This window comes from Lepisma saccharinum, chromosome 12 (genome assembly GCF_977018435.1).
Source record: "Lepisma saccharinum chromosome 12, izLepSacc3.1, whole genome shotgun sequence".
Lineage (NCBI taxonomy): Eukaryota > Metazoa > Arthropoda > Insecta > Zygentoma > Lepismatidae > Lepisma > Lepisma saccharinum.
This window is the reverse complement of record NC_139240.1, coordinates 24,823,912-24,841,006: the sequence shown is the minus strand read 5'-3', so window position 1 is coordinate 24,841,006 and position 17,095 is coordinate 24,823,912. Positions and strand designations below refer to the sequence as shown.

General features: G+C 40.1%; 3 protein-coding genes across 3 annotated transcripts in view; 2 read left to right on the top strand and 1 right to left on the bottom strand.

The window, feature by feature from the left end:
* Positions 1-977: 977 nt before the first annotated feature.
* LOC145996273 (uncharacterized) lies at positions 978-1,565 on the top strand. Its single transcript, XM_083132700.1, has one exon. The coding sequence runs from the start codon at positions 978-980 to the stop codon at positions 1,563-1,565; it is 588 nt and encodes a 195-aa protein (XP_082988826.1).
* Positions 1,566-3,594: 2,029 nt separating this feature from the next.
* LOC145996272 (myb/SANT-like DNA-binding domain-containing protein 3) lies at positions 3,595-6,158 on the bottom strand. Its single transcript, XM_083132699.1, has 2 exons — positions 5,756-6,158; positions 3,595-3,668 (listed from the first exon to the last, which is right to left on the bottom strand). The coding sequence occupies exons 1-2, from the start codon at positions 6,156-6,158 to the stop codon at positions 3,595-3,597; spliced, it is 477 nt and encodes a 158-aa protein (XP_082988825.1).
* A 4,706-nt stretch (positions 6,159-10,864) lies between these two features.
* Positions 10,865-17,095, top strand: part of LOC145996271 (uncharacterized) — a 96,741-nt gene continuing 90,510 nt past the window's right edge. The window contains exons 1-2 of the mRNA XM_083132698.1: positions 10,865-11,192; positions 16,001-16,162. Of these exons, the coding sequence (XP_082988824.1) occupies positions 11,019-11,192; positions 16,001-16,162 (336 nt within the window). The 5' untranslated portion in view covers positions 10,865-11,018. The remainder of the gene's footprint in view (positions 11,193-16,000; positions 16,163-17,095) is intronic.

Sequence of the window (17,095 nt, the reverse complement as noted above, 5' to 3'; positions counted from 1 at the left end):
TTACCCATATCTTACAAAGAATAAGGTAGAGAATGACTAGAGTAAGGAAATTCTGCATTTTTCAAGAAAATAGAACATTTTGGTTCTGAAGCTCAACTGCCACACTACTGGGATCCCAGCAGCCTCACATGACTGCAACTGGGAATATTTTCGTATTTGATATGCTGTAAAATAATGTAAACAAAATACCTACATCTAATGCCAATGATTGAAAAAATAATAACCAAATTCAAATTGTTTTTTTTTTTTTTTTGTAATTCCAGCCAAACAGATATTACAATTTCAAAATGGCAGAGCATATAAGAGAAGGCTCTATTCATATGATTCTGAATGCCTGCTTTCAAGCTAACAAATACATTTACATATTACACTTCCAAAATGGCATGTGGTAAAACCCATGGCATAACAGCCCTTGAGGGCCAATGCCTACCTACTGACTGCGGTCTCACTCCACTAGAGATGGGAGATCATCCATCCACTTAACGGGGTGATGTGTGGTCAGCACAACAAAACCCCAGTCAGAGGTTTCCGTGACCAGGTTACACTATTCATATGTAGCTCCCCAATTTCCTCAATTGACTGCCGGTTCCATACACAGTGCAAATTCTCAGGAAAAAAACAACAACTTGTTATGCTTCCCCCAGGAGACTTGAACCAGTTAGACCACATGGCTACAGTGTGGGACAGACATTTGATAGTAGCTTAAGCTTTTAATTGCCAGTGTTAAAATTGTGCCATGTAGTTTGACCATACGACAATTCCAAACCATCTGGTGTATAAATAATTAAATCCAACATGGAAAATATACCACAAATGTATCCCATATACCTAGTCTTACCATAAATACTGTCCCAACGTTTGAGGGTGGCTGTACTTCCACCCGTACAAGCGAGAGACGGCAAGAGCGGTAGCGTGAAGCGTGAGTCATTGCTTGTTGAGCTGGTCAAGTGGAAAGGTGTCTGTTGTAAGTGTTGAAGATGGAATGGGGTGAGTACGAAAATCGTGTGGCCGTGGTAGCGTTGCACAAGGTAGGCAAATCACCATGGGAGATTTTCAAAACCCTCCAGAAGCTGAAAATCTCCAAGAAATTTGTGTACCGCACTATCCAGCGCTTTATTGAGACTGGTACTGTTAAAGATCGCCCACGGCAAGGAAGACCACGCACAGTACGAACACCAGAACTTGTGAAAGCAGTGGCGGCACGAGTGCGACGAAATCCTGTACGGAAACAGTCAGTGATGGCTCGTGAGCTAAAGATTTCAAAAATGTTGATGTCTCGTACGTTACGCAGTGACCTGGGACTCCATGTCTACAAACGACGCAAAGGACATCTCTTGACAAGTGAACTGAACCTCCAGAGGCTCCGGAAATCAAAGCGGTTACTTCAGCGTTACGCGGCAAATGGGCACCGTCGAATCCTTTTCACTGATGAAAAAATGTTCAGTGTTGAGGAGACTTTCAATGCCCAAAATGGCAGGGTGTATGCCACATCCTCTCGGGAAGCTGCTGACAAGGCCCCCAGGATCCAGAGGGGTCACCATCCTGCATCAGTCATGGTGTGGTGAGGTGTGAGCTACGAGGGCACAACGGATCTCCATTTTTGTGAAAAGGGGGTCAAAACTTCAGCCAAAGTGTACCAGCAGACAGTGCTTGAGAAACTATGCAAGAATCTTACCGACACCATCTTCCATGGAGAGAACTGGAGCTTCCAGTAGGACTCTGCCCCAGCACACAAAGCACGCACCACCCAGCAGTGGTTGGAGGCAAATGTTCCTGACTTCATTTCCACATCAGATTGGCCCTCTGCCAGTCCAGACTTAAACCGTTGGGACTACAAATTGTGGTCCAAGCTTCAGGAGATGGCTTGCAAGAAGAGACATCCCAATATTGACAGTTTAAAGCGGTCTCTTCAGAAGGCAGCTGCGGAGTTCCCACTTGATGTGTTGCGTAATTCCATTGATGAGTGGTCACGAAGACTTCAGAAGTGTGTCAGTGCTAAAGGTGGCCATTTCGAATAATTATTTTGTGATTTTGGTTCATAATGCATCCATGCACCTCATGTTATTCTGATATTAAAATATCTCTCACCATTTTGTGTCTATTTACTTACAACTTTGGGACAGTATTTATGGTAAGACTAGGTACGAGGGTGGTTCAGCATGCTCCGCCCCTGACCCATTTCCAGTGATAGTAGAGACCTGTAATTTTATATGTAACATTGTTCATTCTTTAGACTAATATTCACAAAGTTTCAAGAATTTACAACAATTTCTCTTTTCGTTACACGTTGATGATCAGTAAGAAGTGTAGCCACATGTGAAACAATGGAAAAATCTGAGGTCCGAGCAGTGATAAAATATTAACTTAAGAAAAATCTAATACTGAAAGACATCCATGCAAATATGGTGGGAACTCTTGGAGACTCTTGCCTTTCATATGATCTAGTGAAGAGATGGTGCCGTGAATTTAAATGTGGTCGGCAGACCTGTGAAGATGAGCATGGTGGTGGCTCATCTGCAACGGTGACCACAGCAGAAATGATTACAAAAGTGCATGACATGATTTTTGCAGACCGGCGAGTGACTGTCCGCCACATAGCAGACACATGTGGCATCTCAACTGGCAGTGTGCATTCAATTATTCATAATCATTTGTTAATGAAAAAAATCTCTGCAATTGGGTCCCGAGAATGCTGACGGTCAACCAAAGGAGGACACGTCGTGTGACAAGTCAGAACCTGTTGCGGACAATAAAGGCTGACAAGCCAAAGTTTCTGAAGAGATTTGTTACAATGGATGAAACGTGGGTTCACCACTTCGATCCCGAAAGTAAACGCCAAAGCATGCAATGGAAACACCCCCATTCTCCACCCCCAAAGAAATTCAAGGTTCAGCCACCAAAGGGCAAAGTGATGGCATCTGTGTTCTGGGATGCAGAAGGAATCCATCTCCAACAGGGAAAGACAATCACAGGTGTTTATTCTGTAACCCTAATTGAAGAATTACGTACTGCCATCAAGGAGAAACGCCGCGGAATGTTCGCCCGTGGTTTGTTGTTCCATTGTGACAATGCTCCCGCCCACACCTCCCAAGTTGCGGTGGCTGCAATTCATGCAGCAGGGTTCGAAATTGTCCCTCATGCCCCTTATTTTTCAGATCTGGCCCCCAGTGACTTCCACCTGTTCCCGAACATGAAGAAACACCTTCGTGGAAAACATTTTGCCAGCGATTCCGAGGTTATGGATGTTGTGAATGCTTGGTTGCAGGACCAACCAAAATATTCTTTTTCTACTGGGATTGAAGCACTGGAAGGCCGATTGGAAAAGTGTGTTAATGTTGCAGGGGACTATGTTGAAAAGTGACAGTGATTTGGTTTTCCTACGAGGGTTCCTTCTATGTCAGGGGCGGAGCATGCTGAACCACCCTCGTATATATTCACACTGGTCATGGAAACAAAACAGCACTAATAAGGCAAGAAAATCAATTTAAAAAAACACCACCACTGCAGTGTTATCTTGATAAGTGTCTTGTTAAAACGAGGGAAATCCTACATGAAAAATATGACACACACTACATCATGTAGGAGAAACGAACACTATTCATTAATACTAACCTCTTCAACAATGACTTCTACGCCACTGCTTAAGAGTTCGCAGGGTTCTATGGGATCTGAAATATGAAAAGGAAATACTGTCAGTTATCACCAAAAGTTTGCAAAGAATAGAATATCACTATAGGTGAACAATTCATACTATTGTAAAACTATTGTATTTGCATTTCTCACTATGGTATTGTTACATGTTTTAAATTAATGGGTAGAAACATTTTGTTTAAAATTGGTCCCCAAAATAAAGAAAATTCTTCACGATATTCAGTGTTGGCCCTCCCATTATACAATTCAATAAAGGTGTGTGTTTACCTTAATGTGGTCTGAATATTTTGAGGTTTCAGGAAAGTCAAACAAAGGCGACAATGGTGAAAAAAGGCACCTGCATTATCTCAATTTCCAAGCATTTTTAACACTTGAAAGGTTTGTACTAGTTACTAGGATACAGTGTAGGGGCAGCTTGCAATTATTTTAATTATAAAGTTGTTGAGGTGTGCACACACAAACCTGTGTGGGTGTGTACACATTATTTATGATACACCTTACACAAGATCCAAAACTTACTTGTCATTACAAAGAGGGCATTTTGGACTTAAGCGTTTCTCTACTTTCAGGATGACAATCGGGCTTTAATAAAGACAGTTTAAACATGGAACAGATAAAGAAACAAAAAATGCCAAAACAAAATCATGATTAATGAAAATGTTGAAAGGATGTTTCCACTCTCCGCAAAAGAGACAACAGTTTGCAGATATTTGTTTGTTATTTCATCATGCCTATCTAGTCTGATTGCTTCTGACTGCCACATTCGATTGCATCAACAGAAATGAAATAAATGTGCACTCTATGCAAAACTGTACCCCACATTTGAACCTCCACCCCTCATTTTTGTTGCACATTAAATCAGAAAAAAATAGTAAGGATGAGTGAAGAACACTTTATTTTGGATGGGGGTGGAAAAATATACCATAGGCCTTATTAAGTCAACTTAGAACTTAATTCTTAAAATTACTATGCCCTATCTAGGTATCTGCATTTCTTCATTTTGAAACTTTGTACAAGCCCTGATTTACTGTTCAATACTTTAGTTTGCATGTTATTCACGATGACTACCCAATCTCTTCTTTAGTCTGTCGCAGTTCTTTCCACACTAAAAAATGTTACATAAAGGTTATGACGTGGGTGATATTTATTTCATTCCCCTTTCTTTTTAAAGCTAGGCATTCCCTACCAAAAATTATAAGAAGCAAGGAGTTTATGGGGCAACGACACGCATAACTGTAGAGACGAGGAGAAGGCAAATGGACAAAGCAAAGTAGTGCACCCTGCTGCAGACATCTGATAGCTACAGTCAAGTATCCCCCTCCGTGCAATTTTATTCCATATCACGTGTTCACTGGTCGAGCTTTCTTGGGGTACAATACGGACAAAGGACTTGTCTTCCTTTGCTCCACAGACTCCTGGGACAGAATAAAGTCGTAGGATAAGCTTTGATTGACTTGCTTGCTAAGTACACTTTATGCACAGAGAGGCTAACTGGGACTGGACCTACAGTTTAAGTTTAAAGCGGGATCCAAAACATTGTACACTACCACGTGCCTGCACCGGATATCGAACCTGAGACCCCTTTATTACAAGACGGCGATGGGGAGGTACCCTCGTAGGATAAGCAGTAAGCCTCAAAGGCTGTCTCTCCCGTATATCACTGTACATTGGTGACAACTCTTGCATTGTAAAACTACCTACAAATGAATGAGGTTCTTTGCTGCGAAAACGTAATGTTTCAAAATACTTTTTACCGTAAATCCAACTTGCTGCACACATTTTTTGATACGTTATTACAAATTCTTGAATATGTGAGCACAAACACTCGCAGCTGTCATACCTTAGGTTAATGCATTTGAGCATACCATCACCAAAATAAACGAAAACACATGTGACACCAATACAGTACGCACTAGATATTGTGTGGAGGTAAATTAGAACAGAAACATTACGATATTACAGGGTATTGGAAAGATAGGTCAAAGCTTGCCCCAAATTTCGTCATTTCAACAGGACGTACAGTGCATAGATTCAGGACAATACGTGTTACTGGCTATTTATACAATCCAAATATATAACAAATGAAAAATACAAAAAAACTTACCACAGACATCCAATGCATCAGAATCGAATGCATTTGGTAAGGGGACCATCTGGGGCGTTAACATAGCAACTATCCTGTTTTCAACACCAGACAGCTTCTTTAGTGGTGCTGTACCTCCTCCTGTTTTATACATTTCCATTTTTTCATCGGCGAGCAACTTTCTCACCCTCTTCTTCATATTCTCATAACACGTTTTTATTTGTTTCACTTCCCTCTTCTTCACGCCAGTTTGGGAATTAAAGTCTCGCAAAAGAAACTCCCAGGCCTTATCCTTCTCCTTTTGCGTTGTCCCATCAGTTTTTTTACATTCGACAATATCTTTATATTTGTCAACTAGATTTATCAGTACTCCCCTCTCGTACTCGGAAAAGTTTGCCGCCCTAATAACTTTCTTGTCGTCCATGTTTCAACTTTACTTTAATGAGACCGCGGGCCTCGCTACCTTATGCGGTTCTTGATTGTCACTTGTTTGAGTTAAACATGGTTTACAAGCCAACCAATCAGGTAGAGCCTTACAAATTGATCTCCGATCAGTTGAACGGAATAGCGTGAACGTCGTTTTTCGTTGGTGCAATGCAAATCTTTGAACCAAGTTCATTTAGAGTGGATTAAAATTGATCTCGTTCATCTGAACTTCGAAATAATCGGCGTTGGTGCACGCGGCCATAACAGATGGTAGATACTTACATGGTTCCAGTTAGGATGATGATTTTTTGGTTTGGTGGATAGGGGTTGAAGAAGACTATTTGTTGTAGTGACCACAGTATTGTTTTTTTTTGTGTGTGTGTTTTCTGTTCTCTTACGAGAATTAATATAGGTTGTCATAGAATCCTCCAATTCATGACTTAGGAAAAATCTGTTTGGTGATTCATCATGTACAGTGGGATCCATGAGTATTACCGTGCAAATTGTCCATGACCATTTTCATTAATTTTTCTCTTACATCCTGTGTGTTTTTAAGCGATGGATTTTTATGTGTCCTGGTGCAGAACTTGTCAACAGCTTGTTTTGAGTTTTCTTTTAATTCTTGAAGCTCTTATTGGGTCAAATAAAGTGCACGAACATGGTGATGGACAATTTGCAAGGTAATACTCATGGATCCCACTGTACACCTATACGTGAGAAAAAGTATGAATAGAACCTATGTTCGGAAATCCAAAATGGCGACCGGAAGTGGGGTTATCTTGGAAACGGTAAGACTTAGGAAAAATCTGTTTGCGGATTCATCACGTACGCCTATACGTGAGAAAAAGTATGAATAGAACCTATGTTCGGAAATCCAAAATGGCGACCGGAAGTGGGGTTATCTTGGAAACGGTAAGACTTAGCAAGAATCTGTTTGCGGATTCATCACGTACGCCTATACGTGAGAAAAAGTATGAATAGAACCTATGTTCGGAAATCCAAAATGGCGACCGGAAGTGGGATTATCTTGGAAACGGTAAGACTTAGGGAAAATCTGTTTGCGGATTCATCACGTACACCTATACGTGAGAAAAAGTATGAATAGAACCTATGCTCGGAAATCCAAAATGGCGACCGGAAGTGGGATTATCTTGGAAACGGTAAGACTTAGGAAAAATCTGTTTGCGGATTCATCACGTACGCCTATATGTGAGTAAAATGTGAATAGAACCTATGCTCGGAAATCCAAAATGGCGACCGGAAGTGGGGTTATCTTGGAAACGGTAAGACTTAGGAAAAATCTGTTTGCGGATTCATCACGTACGCCTATATGTAAGTAAAATATGAATAGAACCTATGCTCGGAAATCCAAAATGGCGACCGGAAGTGGGGTTATCTTGGAAACGGTAAGACTTAGGAGAAATCTGTTTGCGGATTCATCACGTACACCTATACGTGAGAAAAAGTATGAATAGAACCTATGTTCGGAAATCGAAAATGACGACCGGAAGTGGGGTTATCTTGGAAACGGTAAGACTTAGGAAAAATCTGTTTGGGGATTCATCATGTACACCTATACGTAAGAAAACATATGAATATAACCAATAGTGTCCGGAAGTCATGCGGGTTTGGACGTGACGACGCAGTTCAATAACATAGGTTAGACCAAGGAAAAAACCTTGGTGATTTTATTTCGAGTAAGGTGTTGGCAACACTGCGAGAAAATGAGGCTTATGTCTTACAAGAGCAAACCATTAAGTCGAGCCTCACCGAGCCTCACTTCGAGCCTCACTTTCGGTTGCAGAACTGTCTTTATGGTCCTACTCTAAAGTAGGTCAAAGCACGTAGAGGCTCTCGTGTAGTTTAGCACGTAATAAAATAAATAGGTTAAGTTATATCACGTAAAATCATGATATACCTACCAAGTGTGTGTGGGAAAAAAAGGGAAATTTTACTAAAACATCGCTAAACGCTAAAACATCGACAAAAAAATTGTCAAAATATGTCAAAAACTGATATTCAATTGATAAAAAAAAGGCTACAAATGCATACCTACCAAGTACGAGTTGGAAAAAAAATAATGCATTGAAAATTGTACTAAAAACATCGCTAAACGCTAAAACGTTGACAAAAAATTGTCAAAATATGTCAAAAAGTGATATTCAATTGATAAAAAAAGAGGATACCTACTAAGTACTATTTTGAAACGATACTTTTACACTACTGACGAGTTTTCCACTGTCTATATTGTCCAAACTGAGATTCTCTTGCCAGAGAAAAATATGTAATAATAATAAAAAAACAGAGGAGAAGAAGCTTTATTTCCGACACGACTCCCACTCTCGTCAGTCCATGCTTTTTACAGATAACATAAAAAAAAACCGTGACAAGTAATTTTTTTCTTTAATTCACAATACGAAAACTCACATGAAAATATGTCCTCCTCTTTACATCGCAACGACGAGGATAAATAATGATAGTCAATTCCCATGTGGTTGAACGATCGCACTAATTTTCTTTTTCTTTCAGATGCCGAAATCAACTTTTATCCCCTCCTATCACACTAGAAAAACTTTAGTTATCACACATTTCATTCATCCATATTAATTAACTAAGAATATGCTGTTTTTCGATAGGTTCCATTTTATTCCCATACGTGTCCAGCGAATTCAAAGCACAGAGACCCATTTTCGTCATCAATACTTCGAAGAGGAAGTAGGTGGTGGTCAACGATCGCACCAACTTCAAGATCTTGTGCAAATTTCACAATGCACTGCCCGACGACACCGTGTGCAGCGTCATCCTGATTGCAGAGAAGTCCTTCATCTATGACGTGAAGAACGAGAGGGTGACGGAGCAGTTCTAACGCATCAAAATTTGTGAGGTGGTGGCGGTAACACGCACAACCTCTGAAAATTTTACAAGTCCAGCGTTAAAAAGTGCAAAATATCTCGAAAACGGTGGAAGATAGAGAAAAAATAAATCGAAAAATCTCCCCAAACACCACCACTTGTCGATGTTGGGGATGTAGAATATGTATGCCAAATTTGGTGGTCCTGAGTTCAAGGGCAGGGGGTGTTTCCACACCCCCCCAAAACTTTGATCTCTCGTAACTTCCGAACATGTAGTCGTAGAGAGGTCGGGTTTAGTGTGTTGATCGAGTCTCGGTGTCCTCTGTCCTCCCATACCAAAAATTAGTATAGGTCATCATAGAACCAATTTTCATCAATCGAAAATTTTTCCAAGTACAGCCTCTCTCTCAACAGATGGTGGGCCAAAAAAAAAAGGGTTTGGGGCCAGGGAATACAAAAAAAACAACATTTGTTTGCTTGAAAAAAAAAAAGCACATTTGGTTTACAACTCGCAATACAGAAAATGAGAGGTGGGGGAACATTAGGTTTACAAAGATCGCGATATGGAAACCTAACAATGTTCCGAAAAATGAGAGGTGCGAACATTAGGTTTACAAAGGTCACGATATGGAAACATGAGGAAAGCAACATTAGGTTTACAAAGCTCACGATATATGTAGAAACATGTCCATGTTTTAGAAAGTTACAATAATGGAGCGTGTGTTCTTGAAAGTACGTTTTTGACACTGAGGGTCCCACACAGGTCGTTTAAAAAAAAATCGCAGGAGGGGGGCCACATCATAGGAGGGTCCCACACAGGTCGTAGCAGAAGCCTATTAGGTCGTAGTAGATTACACTGAGGGCCCATTGACAGACGATCGCTGCCTTACAGGAAACATCGTAAAGGTAGACAGCCTTATAGGAAAATGTCGTAAGTCATTTCAAAAGTAGGTCAAAGGACCCTGCTAGAACGTAGCGTTCCACCTACTGTTGTGCCGTGTGTTGGTGTGTGTATAGTGTAGTGTTGTGTTTTGTACACTATGAATACTGTTAGGTGTTTAAAAGAAACTTCATTTTCGCGAATGAGCGAAGCAGAACGAACGGAAGTAAAAAGGATAGACCCTCACAAGCCGGACCTCTGCATTGTACAAGAGGTAAGGATCTATGGTTTGGCAATGAACGGTAGTATGTCTATGGGTTCCATTCCCCGACTTTCGTGATGAAAGTGGTGGACGGATCGATACACTTGAGGTGAAATAGTGAATGTGAATCACAGACTACTAAGTACTAAAAAAAATGTAAAGTGCTCCCCTGTGCATGGCACCACGCCATGAAGGCGTATAGGGGGTGTGGGGGTAACGCTTTCTTGATCTGGTCGTGAGTGGGGCTGATGTGATCATCATCACGCCCCTGACCGCCTTTACCCCCCAGGGTTTCCCGCAGGTATCCATGTTATTCGACGCTGGGTGGGCGCCGGGGCCGCTTCTAACGTTAGAAAAGTTCCCGGATTTGAACCGGCCGGGGATCGAACCCAGGACCTTTAGCATGGTAGTCAGACGCGTTACCGACTGAGCCACCGCGGCCACTAACAGCTGTCAACGGAAGTACAAAGTACAGCAGAAAGAAACTGACATATGATGATGTTTGTGGAATCTGTGGATCTGTTCTATACGGGTCTCACTTATCTCACAACATTTGAGCAACTTTGACGTCACGGAAAAGGTTTTTATTTTAGACTAAATGCCTATGTTGTTAGATAAGGCTAAGTATGCTTAGTTCCCTTAGTCTAAATAATAATTTTTCATTGCATTTATGCTAATGGAACCTAAACTAACAGGCCTAACCTAACATCATAGGCAAATCTTTCCTGATGTCAGACCACAAGGTAGCAACACTGTTGTGCGACAAGGAAGATCCGTCGTATACAAACTTCCCATGAGACAATCCTTGTTTTATATTTTTCACTGTTAGAATATGATACTTTTGTAATAGTTTAGTTTAAAAAAATGAGACCCAAATTACCGAATAGAAATTTTTATAAGCACACAGAAATAGGGGAGGATTACCATAATTTATGTCGGCTTTGCTTGACAAACACTAGTTCGAAACTGAACATCTGCCTAGATGAAGGACAAAGACGAGATATTCAAGGGAAAATATTAAATTGTCTATCCCTCATTGTGAGTATATTTTATTATTTGTAAGCATCACTTTTCATTCATTAGTTCATGAAGCTTTTTTCAGTGTGGATAATATATACCTTTACCAATATTTTGAGAGCTCACCTAGCCTTTGGCAAACCTTTGGAATAAAGGCGGCCAGAGTGTGTTGCTGATCACATCACATCCGAAATGCCCGAGATCTGGAATATGCAGGGCACTGCGCCCTGCCTTTGTGGCACAGTGCTAAATGCACGGGGAACATTTCCTTGGTACTAGTTTACTATCATTCGGACTGATTTCTTCATTTCTACAGAAGAAACTACTTACCGTAATAAGTTCCTGTAGTATTGTCTAACATCTGGAAGGTGTTTTGTGTGATGTGGGAATGTTTCATAGCGCCACGCATAGCCCCACGAACCATTTCCGGTAAGGTTAGGTTAGGTAGGATCACAATAGTTAAAAATTGATTTCGAAAAAAATGTTCGTATCCCCACACACCATTCTCGCATAGCCCCACAAACCATTTGCGGAAACGTACGTTCTTCAGTTACAAAAACACTTTTTTTTTTTAAAAAAAATGATCAAAAAAATTTGAATACACATTAAAAAATGATCTGCGAAGCAGATAGTTAAGTACAAATGTCAAAAATTGACGAATCTCAGAAGTTATAGGTGTCCGAAGGATAGTAAACATTTACCGTTCGTGAATGTAGTTTTGATACATTTTAATGCGAAAACATGTCGTTTTATGTGAAAATCTCTTTCCAACACGCTATTTCAGCTGCCACCATTTGCTTTCTGCATGAGAGTACAATGTCCCGTGTGTTAAGATGATGCAACCCCATAGTCAGTGTTTCAGCCTCACCGTGTTTTCACTAGAACATGACGTTTCGAGTATTTTTAATTTTTTTTAACTATGCTTGCCTAAACCTAACCTAATCTAACCTAACCTTACGGAAAATGGTTTTTGGGGCTAACGTGAATGGTTTTTGGGGCTAACGTCAATGGTTTGCGACGTATTAGCATAATTTCAAATCCGGGCACGAAAGTAGGTATTTTATGGTGAACGAGGTTACAACACTGCGTAAATCGACAAAACACTTCCTCAATGTGCCCTGAACCAGTACGCTATCGCCCGCCATAATGTGTTACAGAATCGAAATAACAAGTAACAGTAAGTACTCGTAAATCTAAGAAATAGACATTGAGATGCATTATTTCACTTTAGGAAAAGTGTTCCCCTGTGCATAGCACCACGCCATGAAGGCGTATAGGGGGTGTGGGGGTAACGCCCCACACTTTCTTGATCCGGTCGTGAGTGGGGGTGATGTGATCAGCATCACGCCCCTGACCGCCTTTACCCCCCAGGGTTTCCCCCAGGTACCCATGTTATTCGACGCTGGGTAGGCGCCGGGGCCGCTTCCACCGTTAGAAAAGTTTCCGGATTTGAACCGGCCGGGGATCGAACCCGGGACCTTTAGCATGGTAGTCAGACGCGTTACCGACTGAGCCACCGCGGCCACTTTAGGAAATGTTCCGCATTCCAAAATAGTACGTTAGCAATGTAAAAAAGAAATATATGATTCATAGGTGTTTCCCCCATATTATAATGGTACCCTCATTACTTTAAGGAAGGTTCAAATTTCGTGTGACCATGATTTCCAAAATTCTACGATAATTAGTCTTTGTGCTAGGAGAAAGCATGGTAAATATCCGATATCGCCCGAACTGATTTCTTCAAATTTACAGGAGAAACTACTTACTGAAATCAGTTTCCTTAGGATTGTCGAAGTTCTTGGAGGTATTTTCGGTAACAGTTTCATAGATCGGAGACATATTAAAATAGCATATTTTGTGTTTCACATGGTTCGTACTTACCAATTGTGTATTGTGGAACATATTTCGAGGTGCCATTATGCTTTTTACATGAAAACAAACTCAATTTTTCACATTCAGAGTGCTTTTTTTTTTTTATTATTCCTTTCTTCGCTTCCTGAACACCCAGTATGGTGGGCACATATTGACTCACGTTGTGGTTATGCAGTGTTTCAACCTTCACCGAAAAATACCTACTATCATGTTCGTCACCGGTGGAAATTATACATTATGCACGGGTAGCTGACGGATAGCCCCACAAACCATTTCCAAAAAGGTTAGGTTAGGCTTGGTTGGGTTAGGCAAGCATGTTAAAAAAAAAAGGGGGTTGAAACACTGACAGGGTCTGACGTCATCAAATGCACACAGCATCCGGTTGTTGTAGGGCAAGCAAATGAAAGCAACATCAATTGTGCGTCGCTGTGATATTTCTCTTGAAAAATGCATGATTTCCCGGTTAAATATATTCCATATGAAAGAAAATACCTCTACGAACGTTGTAAACCTTTGAAAACCTCATTCCCGTAAGTAGTTTCTTGTGTATAATTGAAGAAATGTGTCTCCGATGTATGAAACTGTTACCATATTTTCTTTCGTGGAAACTGAAAACTTTACCAATGCTGCAGAACAAGAAATAATCGCTTTTTACATAAGGAACTTGCATTTTCTGTATCATTATGCCGTTGTTTCCATTATGTGTGTGCAGATGGCGTGAGCATCGAAAGTCACACGGTCTCGCCATTGTTTCCAAACGTGCCTTTTTTTTTTTACGAGATTTTTTTTTAACTATGCTTACCTAACCTAATCCAACCTAACCTAACCTTGCTGGAAATGGTTCGTGGGGCTATCATGAATGGTTTTTGGGGCTATCCGTCCATGGTTCGTGGGGCTATCGTGAATAATTTTTGGGGCTATCCGGCAATGGTTTGTGGGGCTATTGTGAATGTTTTTTTGGGGCTATCCGTCAATGGTTTGTGATAACATAATGAACACGAGAGTAGGTATTTTTTGGTTAAGAAGGTTGAAACACTGCATACCCACTCTAAATTGACAAAACACAAGCAGACGCCCGATGATCTATGACGAGTGCATGCCATATTGTCTGTTACACAAGCAGAACAAGGAAGACAAATAATGACTCGTAATATGAAAAGTTGACACTTTTTATAGAAAAATGCATAACCTCACCTTAAAGAATCTTCCGCAATGCTGAATAGGTAAGTATCAATGCTAAAATTAATTAAATAAACGAGTGAAAGGTGTTCGGGCATTATCGGATAATTACCGAAATCATAAAACAATCGGAACCATTACCGGTGCAGACACCAGATACACTACTTGACTCCAAATCAATGAAGTAGACGACTCGGTGTTGCACCGTACAACCAACTAGACGCTACGGTGCAAACAGAGTCAAATCTAGTCAAAAAGTGCAGCCAACTACATGGGGCTATAGAAATTTATGGAAGCTAAAAATCATTCTCCAGAAAATATGCATTAAATAATCAATCAGTAAGATTCTATGACATAGAAACCAGGGTAAAAATTTGGTATTTGCCGGACACCTATAACTTCTTCTTTTGACATTCGTACTTACCTATCTGCTTTGCGGAACATTCTTTAAGGTGTATTCAAGTTCTTTTAATAAAAGTAATTGCAATTTTTCACATTACGTGTACTTCTTTCTTGTAGTCTTTTCGCTTGCCTGAGACACAATATGGCGCGTACACCTTCGTAGATATTCGCAAGTCGTGCTTGTGTTTTGTTGATTTTCATTCGTTATGCAGTGTTTCAACCTTCGGAACCCAAGAAATACTCGTGAAAGAAGCTCATCTGATCTAATTTTTTTTAAAAGTTTTTCACATTGTTTTGTTTTACGAAGAAAATTGTAATGATTCGTGGGGCTATCCATGAATGATTTTTGGGGCTATCTGTCCCGGAATCGGTGGGAAATTTGAACTAAAAAATTATTTTCGTTTGAAATTTTTGAGTCCAAATTTCCCACAGATTCCCGTCTCCACCCCTGGGGTAATTGACCTACCACTACCGCGGCCCTGCCTCAGCTCTGGCTACCTGACTTTATAGAGTCCCTGTTAAAAGCATGTTAGAAATTGGCCGGAGTCACCTGCCCCCAAATGGGCCTTAAGCTTTTAAATTTGAAAAAATCTGTTTTCTGTTCAAATCTACACGGAACTCTTAAACCGTAACTTCCCACGTCCCTGGACTCTCTTTGAACACGCATATACCCACAGCCCATTCCTTCAAATGAGTAGCTTACATTCACGGCCACATTTTGGACATTCCTTTCCTTTCTTCAAGATCCCATGTTCAATTAAAAAATCCACTGGATGTTCCACACCCGGTACAAATTTCATCACGCATCCACGACACATCATGTTTCTAACTTTTGTTGCAAACACAGACAGTTCGAAACACTGGATACCCAATGAACATGAACAAAACACAGTCACGATGCGTGATGATGTACGAAAGTGTATGCGCCAAAGGCTATTCTCTGTCGGAGAATTAATTTTCAACAAAGATCATGAATTTTCGCTATCACACAAAACACCTTCCAGATGTTAGACGATGCTACAGGAACTTATTACCGTAAGTAGTTTCTTCTGCAAAAATGAAGAAATCTGTCCGGGGAATATCAGATTAGTACCCAAAAGGGGTCACATTTTTCTTATAGTGAAACCAACATTTTTCACTTGGTGGTTTATTTTCTTATGTATTTTAAGATATCCATTTCCTATAACCCTATCTATAGCAAAAGTAACCACAAGTAATTGGAGTATCGAAGTCTGACATTTAATATGCAATTTATAATAAATATCTACTTTTGGGGTAGGCAAATAACATTTTCATAAATACCTATTATTTACTTACACAGTTTGTAAATACCCATGCTCCAACCCTACTTATGAATTCAATTTTCTCCATCTCAGGTTACAGAGGATGACAGTTTGCCAAAGTTTGTGTGCTGTTTGTGTATAGACAAGCTAGAAGATTTCCAGGATTTCCACAGCATGTGTCATGAATCTGAAGACTTTCTCAAGGAATACCTGTCGTCTGCAGAAAAGGGGCGCAAGAGGAAGTCGAGTGTTAAGGTAAAGATAATTTTATACTTGAACAAATGGTGGCATGTGTAAAAGTAAGTCATACTTCATTTGTTCATGGCGTGGTAATACATAGATGCATTTTTAAAAATTAAAATTTTTACACCTGCTATTACTAAAAATGGAATCATGTATTCTTTCGTGAAGACCCATAGTGAAAGTGGTATGTGGGTTTCTGGGCTCTTGTGTATAAGATTGTTTTTTTTATTGCTCTATTCTCCTCAATGTTTTGAATAGCAATGCATTTTTGTGGATGTAGGAGGTGACCCTTTCCAAAGACATCCAAATGACAACTTCGCTTACGCATAGCAGACTCTGGTCTGCATTGTTGCAGACTAACGAGGCTCTAGCACTTGAACCTCTAGCCAGTATAATCCTCTGTAGGAATTGTGTTGTGTCGTCCATGTGTGTTTGCGATGTTCTTCATCCACTTTATCGTATCACCATTCATCCTCATCTTTGCAATTAACCAAAAGTGGCAGAAACCTGAAGTAAAATAAATCAAATCTTTCATTCATTCATTTTTGTACGCAAAATGGACCTCATTGTAAACTTTTTGAAATTACATTCAGAATGAAATATACCTAGTCATATCATAAATTCTGTTACAAAGTTAATAATGAACTACAGGCACACTAAGCAAGCGAATGTATTAATATTTGGATGTTACAAAGTAGGGATGTGACGAAGCTGAAAATTTGCCGATGCCGATGTACTCACCGATTATTTTTGGAACCGATACCGATTCCGATACATAAGACTATTTAACGAAAATGGAATGTTATTTTGAGAATGACAAAAATAAATTTCCTTTAAACACTTATATTTGCACATTATACACATACATATGTATTTTCAGAGATTTAGCATTAGTACAAAAGCAGTTCTTATTAGTCAAAGGACTTCCTGTTCTTAGTAATGGAA

What these genes read in the sequence shown, in the direction of transcription:
- LOC145996272 (XM_083132699.1), bottom strand. Translation starts at nt 6,158, where the DNA reads ATGGACGACAAGAAAGTTATTAGGGCGGCAAACTTTTCCGAGTACGAG. An exon ending in TGATGCATTGGATGTCTGTG is followed by an intron (nt 3,669 to 5,755) that starts GTAAGTTTTTTT and finishes TTCATATTTCAG; the next exon opens with ATCCCATAGAACCCTGCGAA.
- LOC145996273 (XM_083132700.1), top strand. Translation starts at nt 978, where the DNA reads ATGGAATGGGGTGAGTACGAAAATCGTGTGGCCGTGGTAGCGTTGCAC.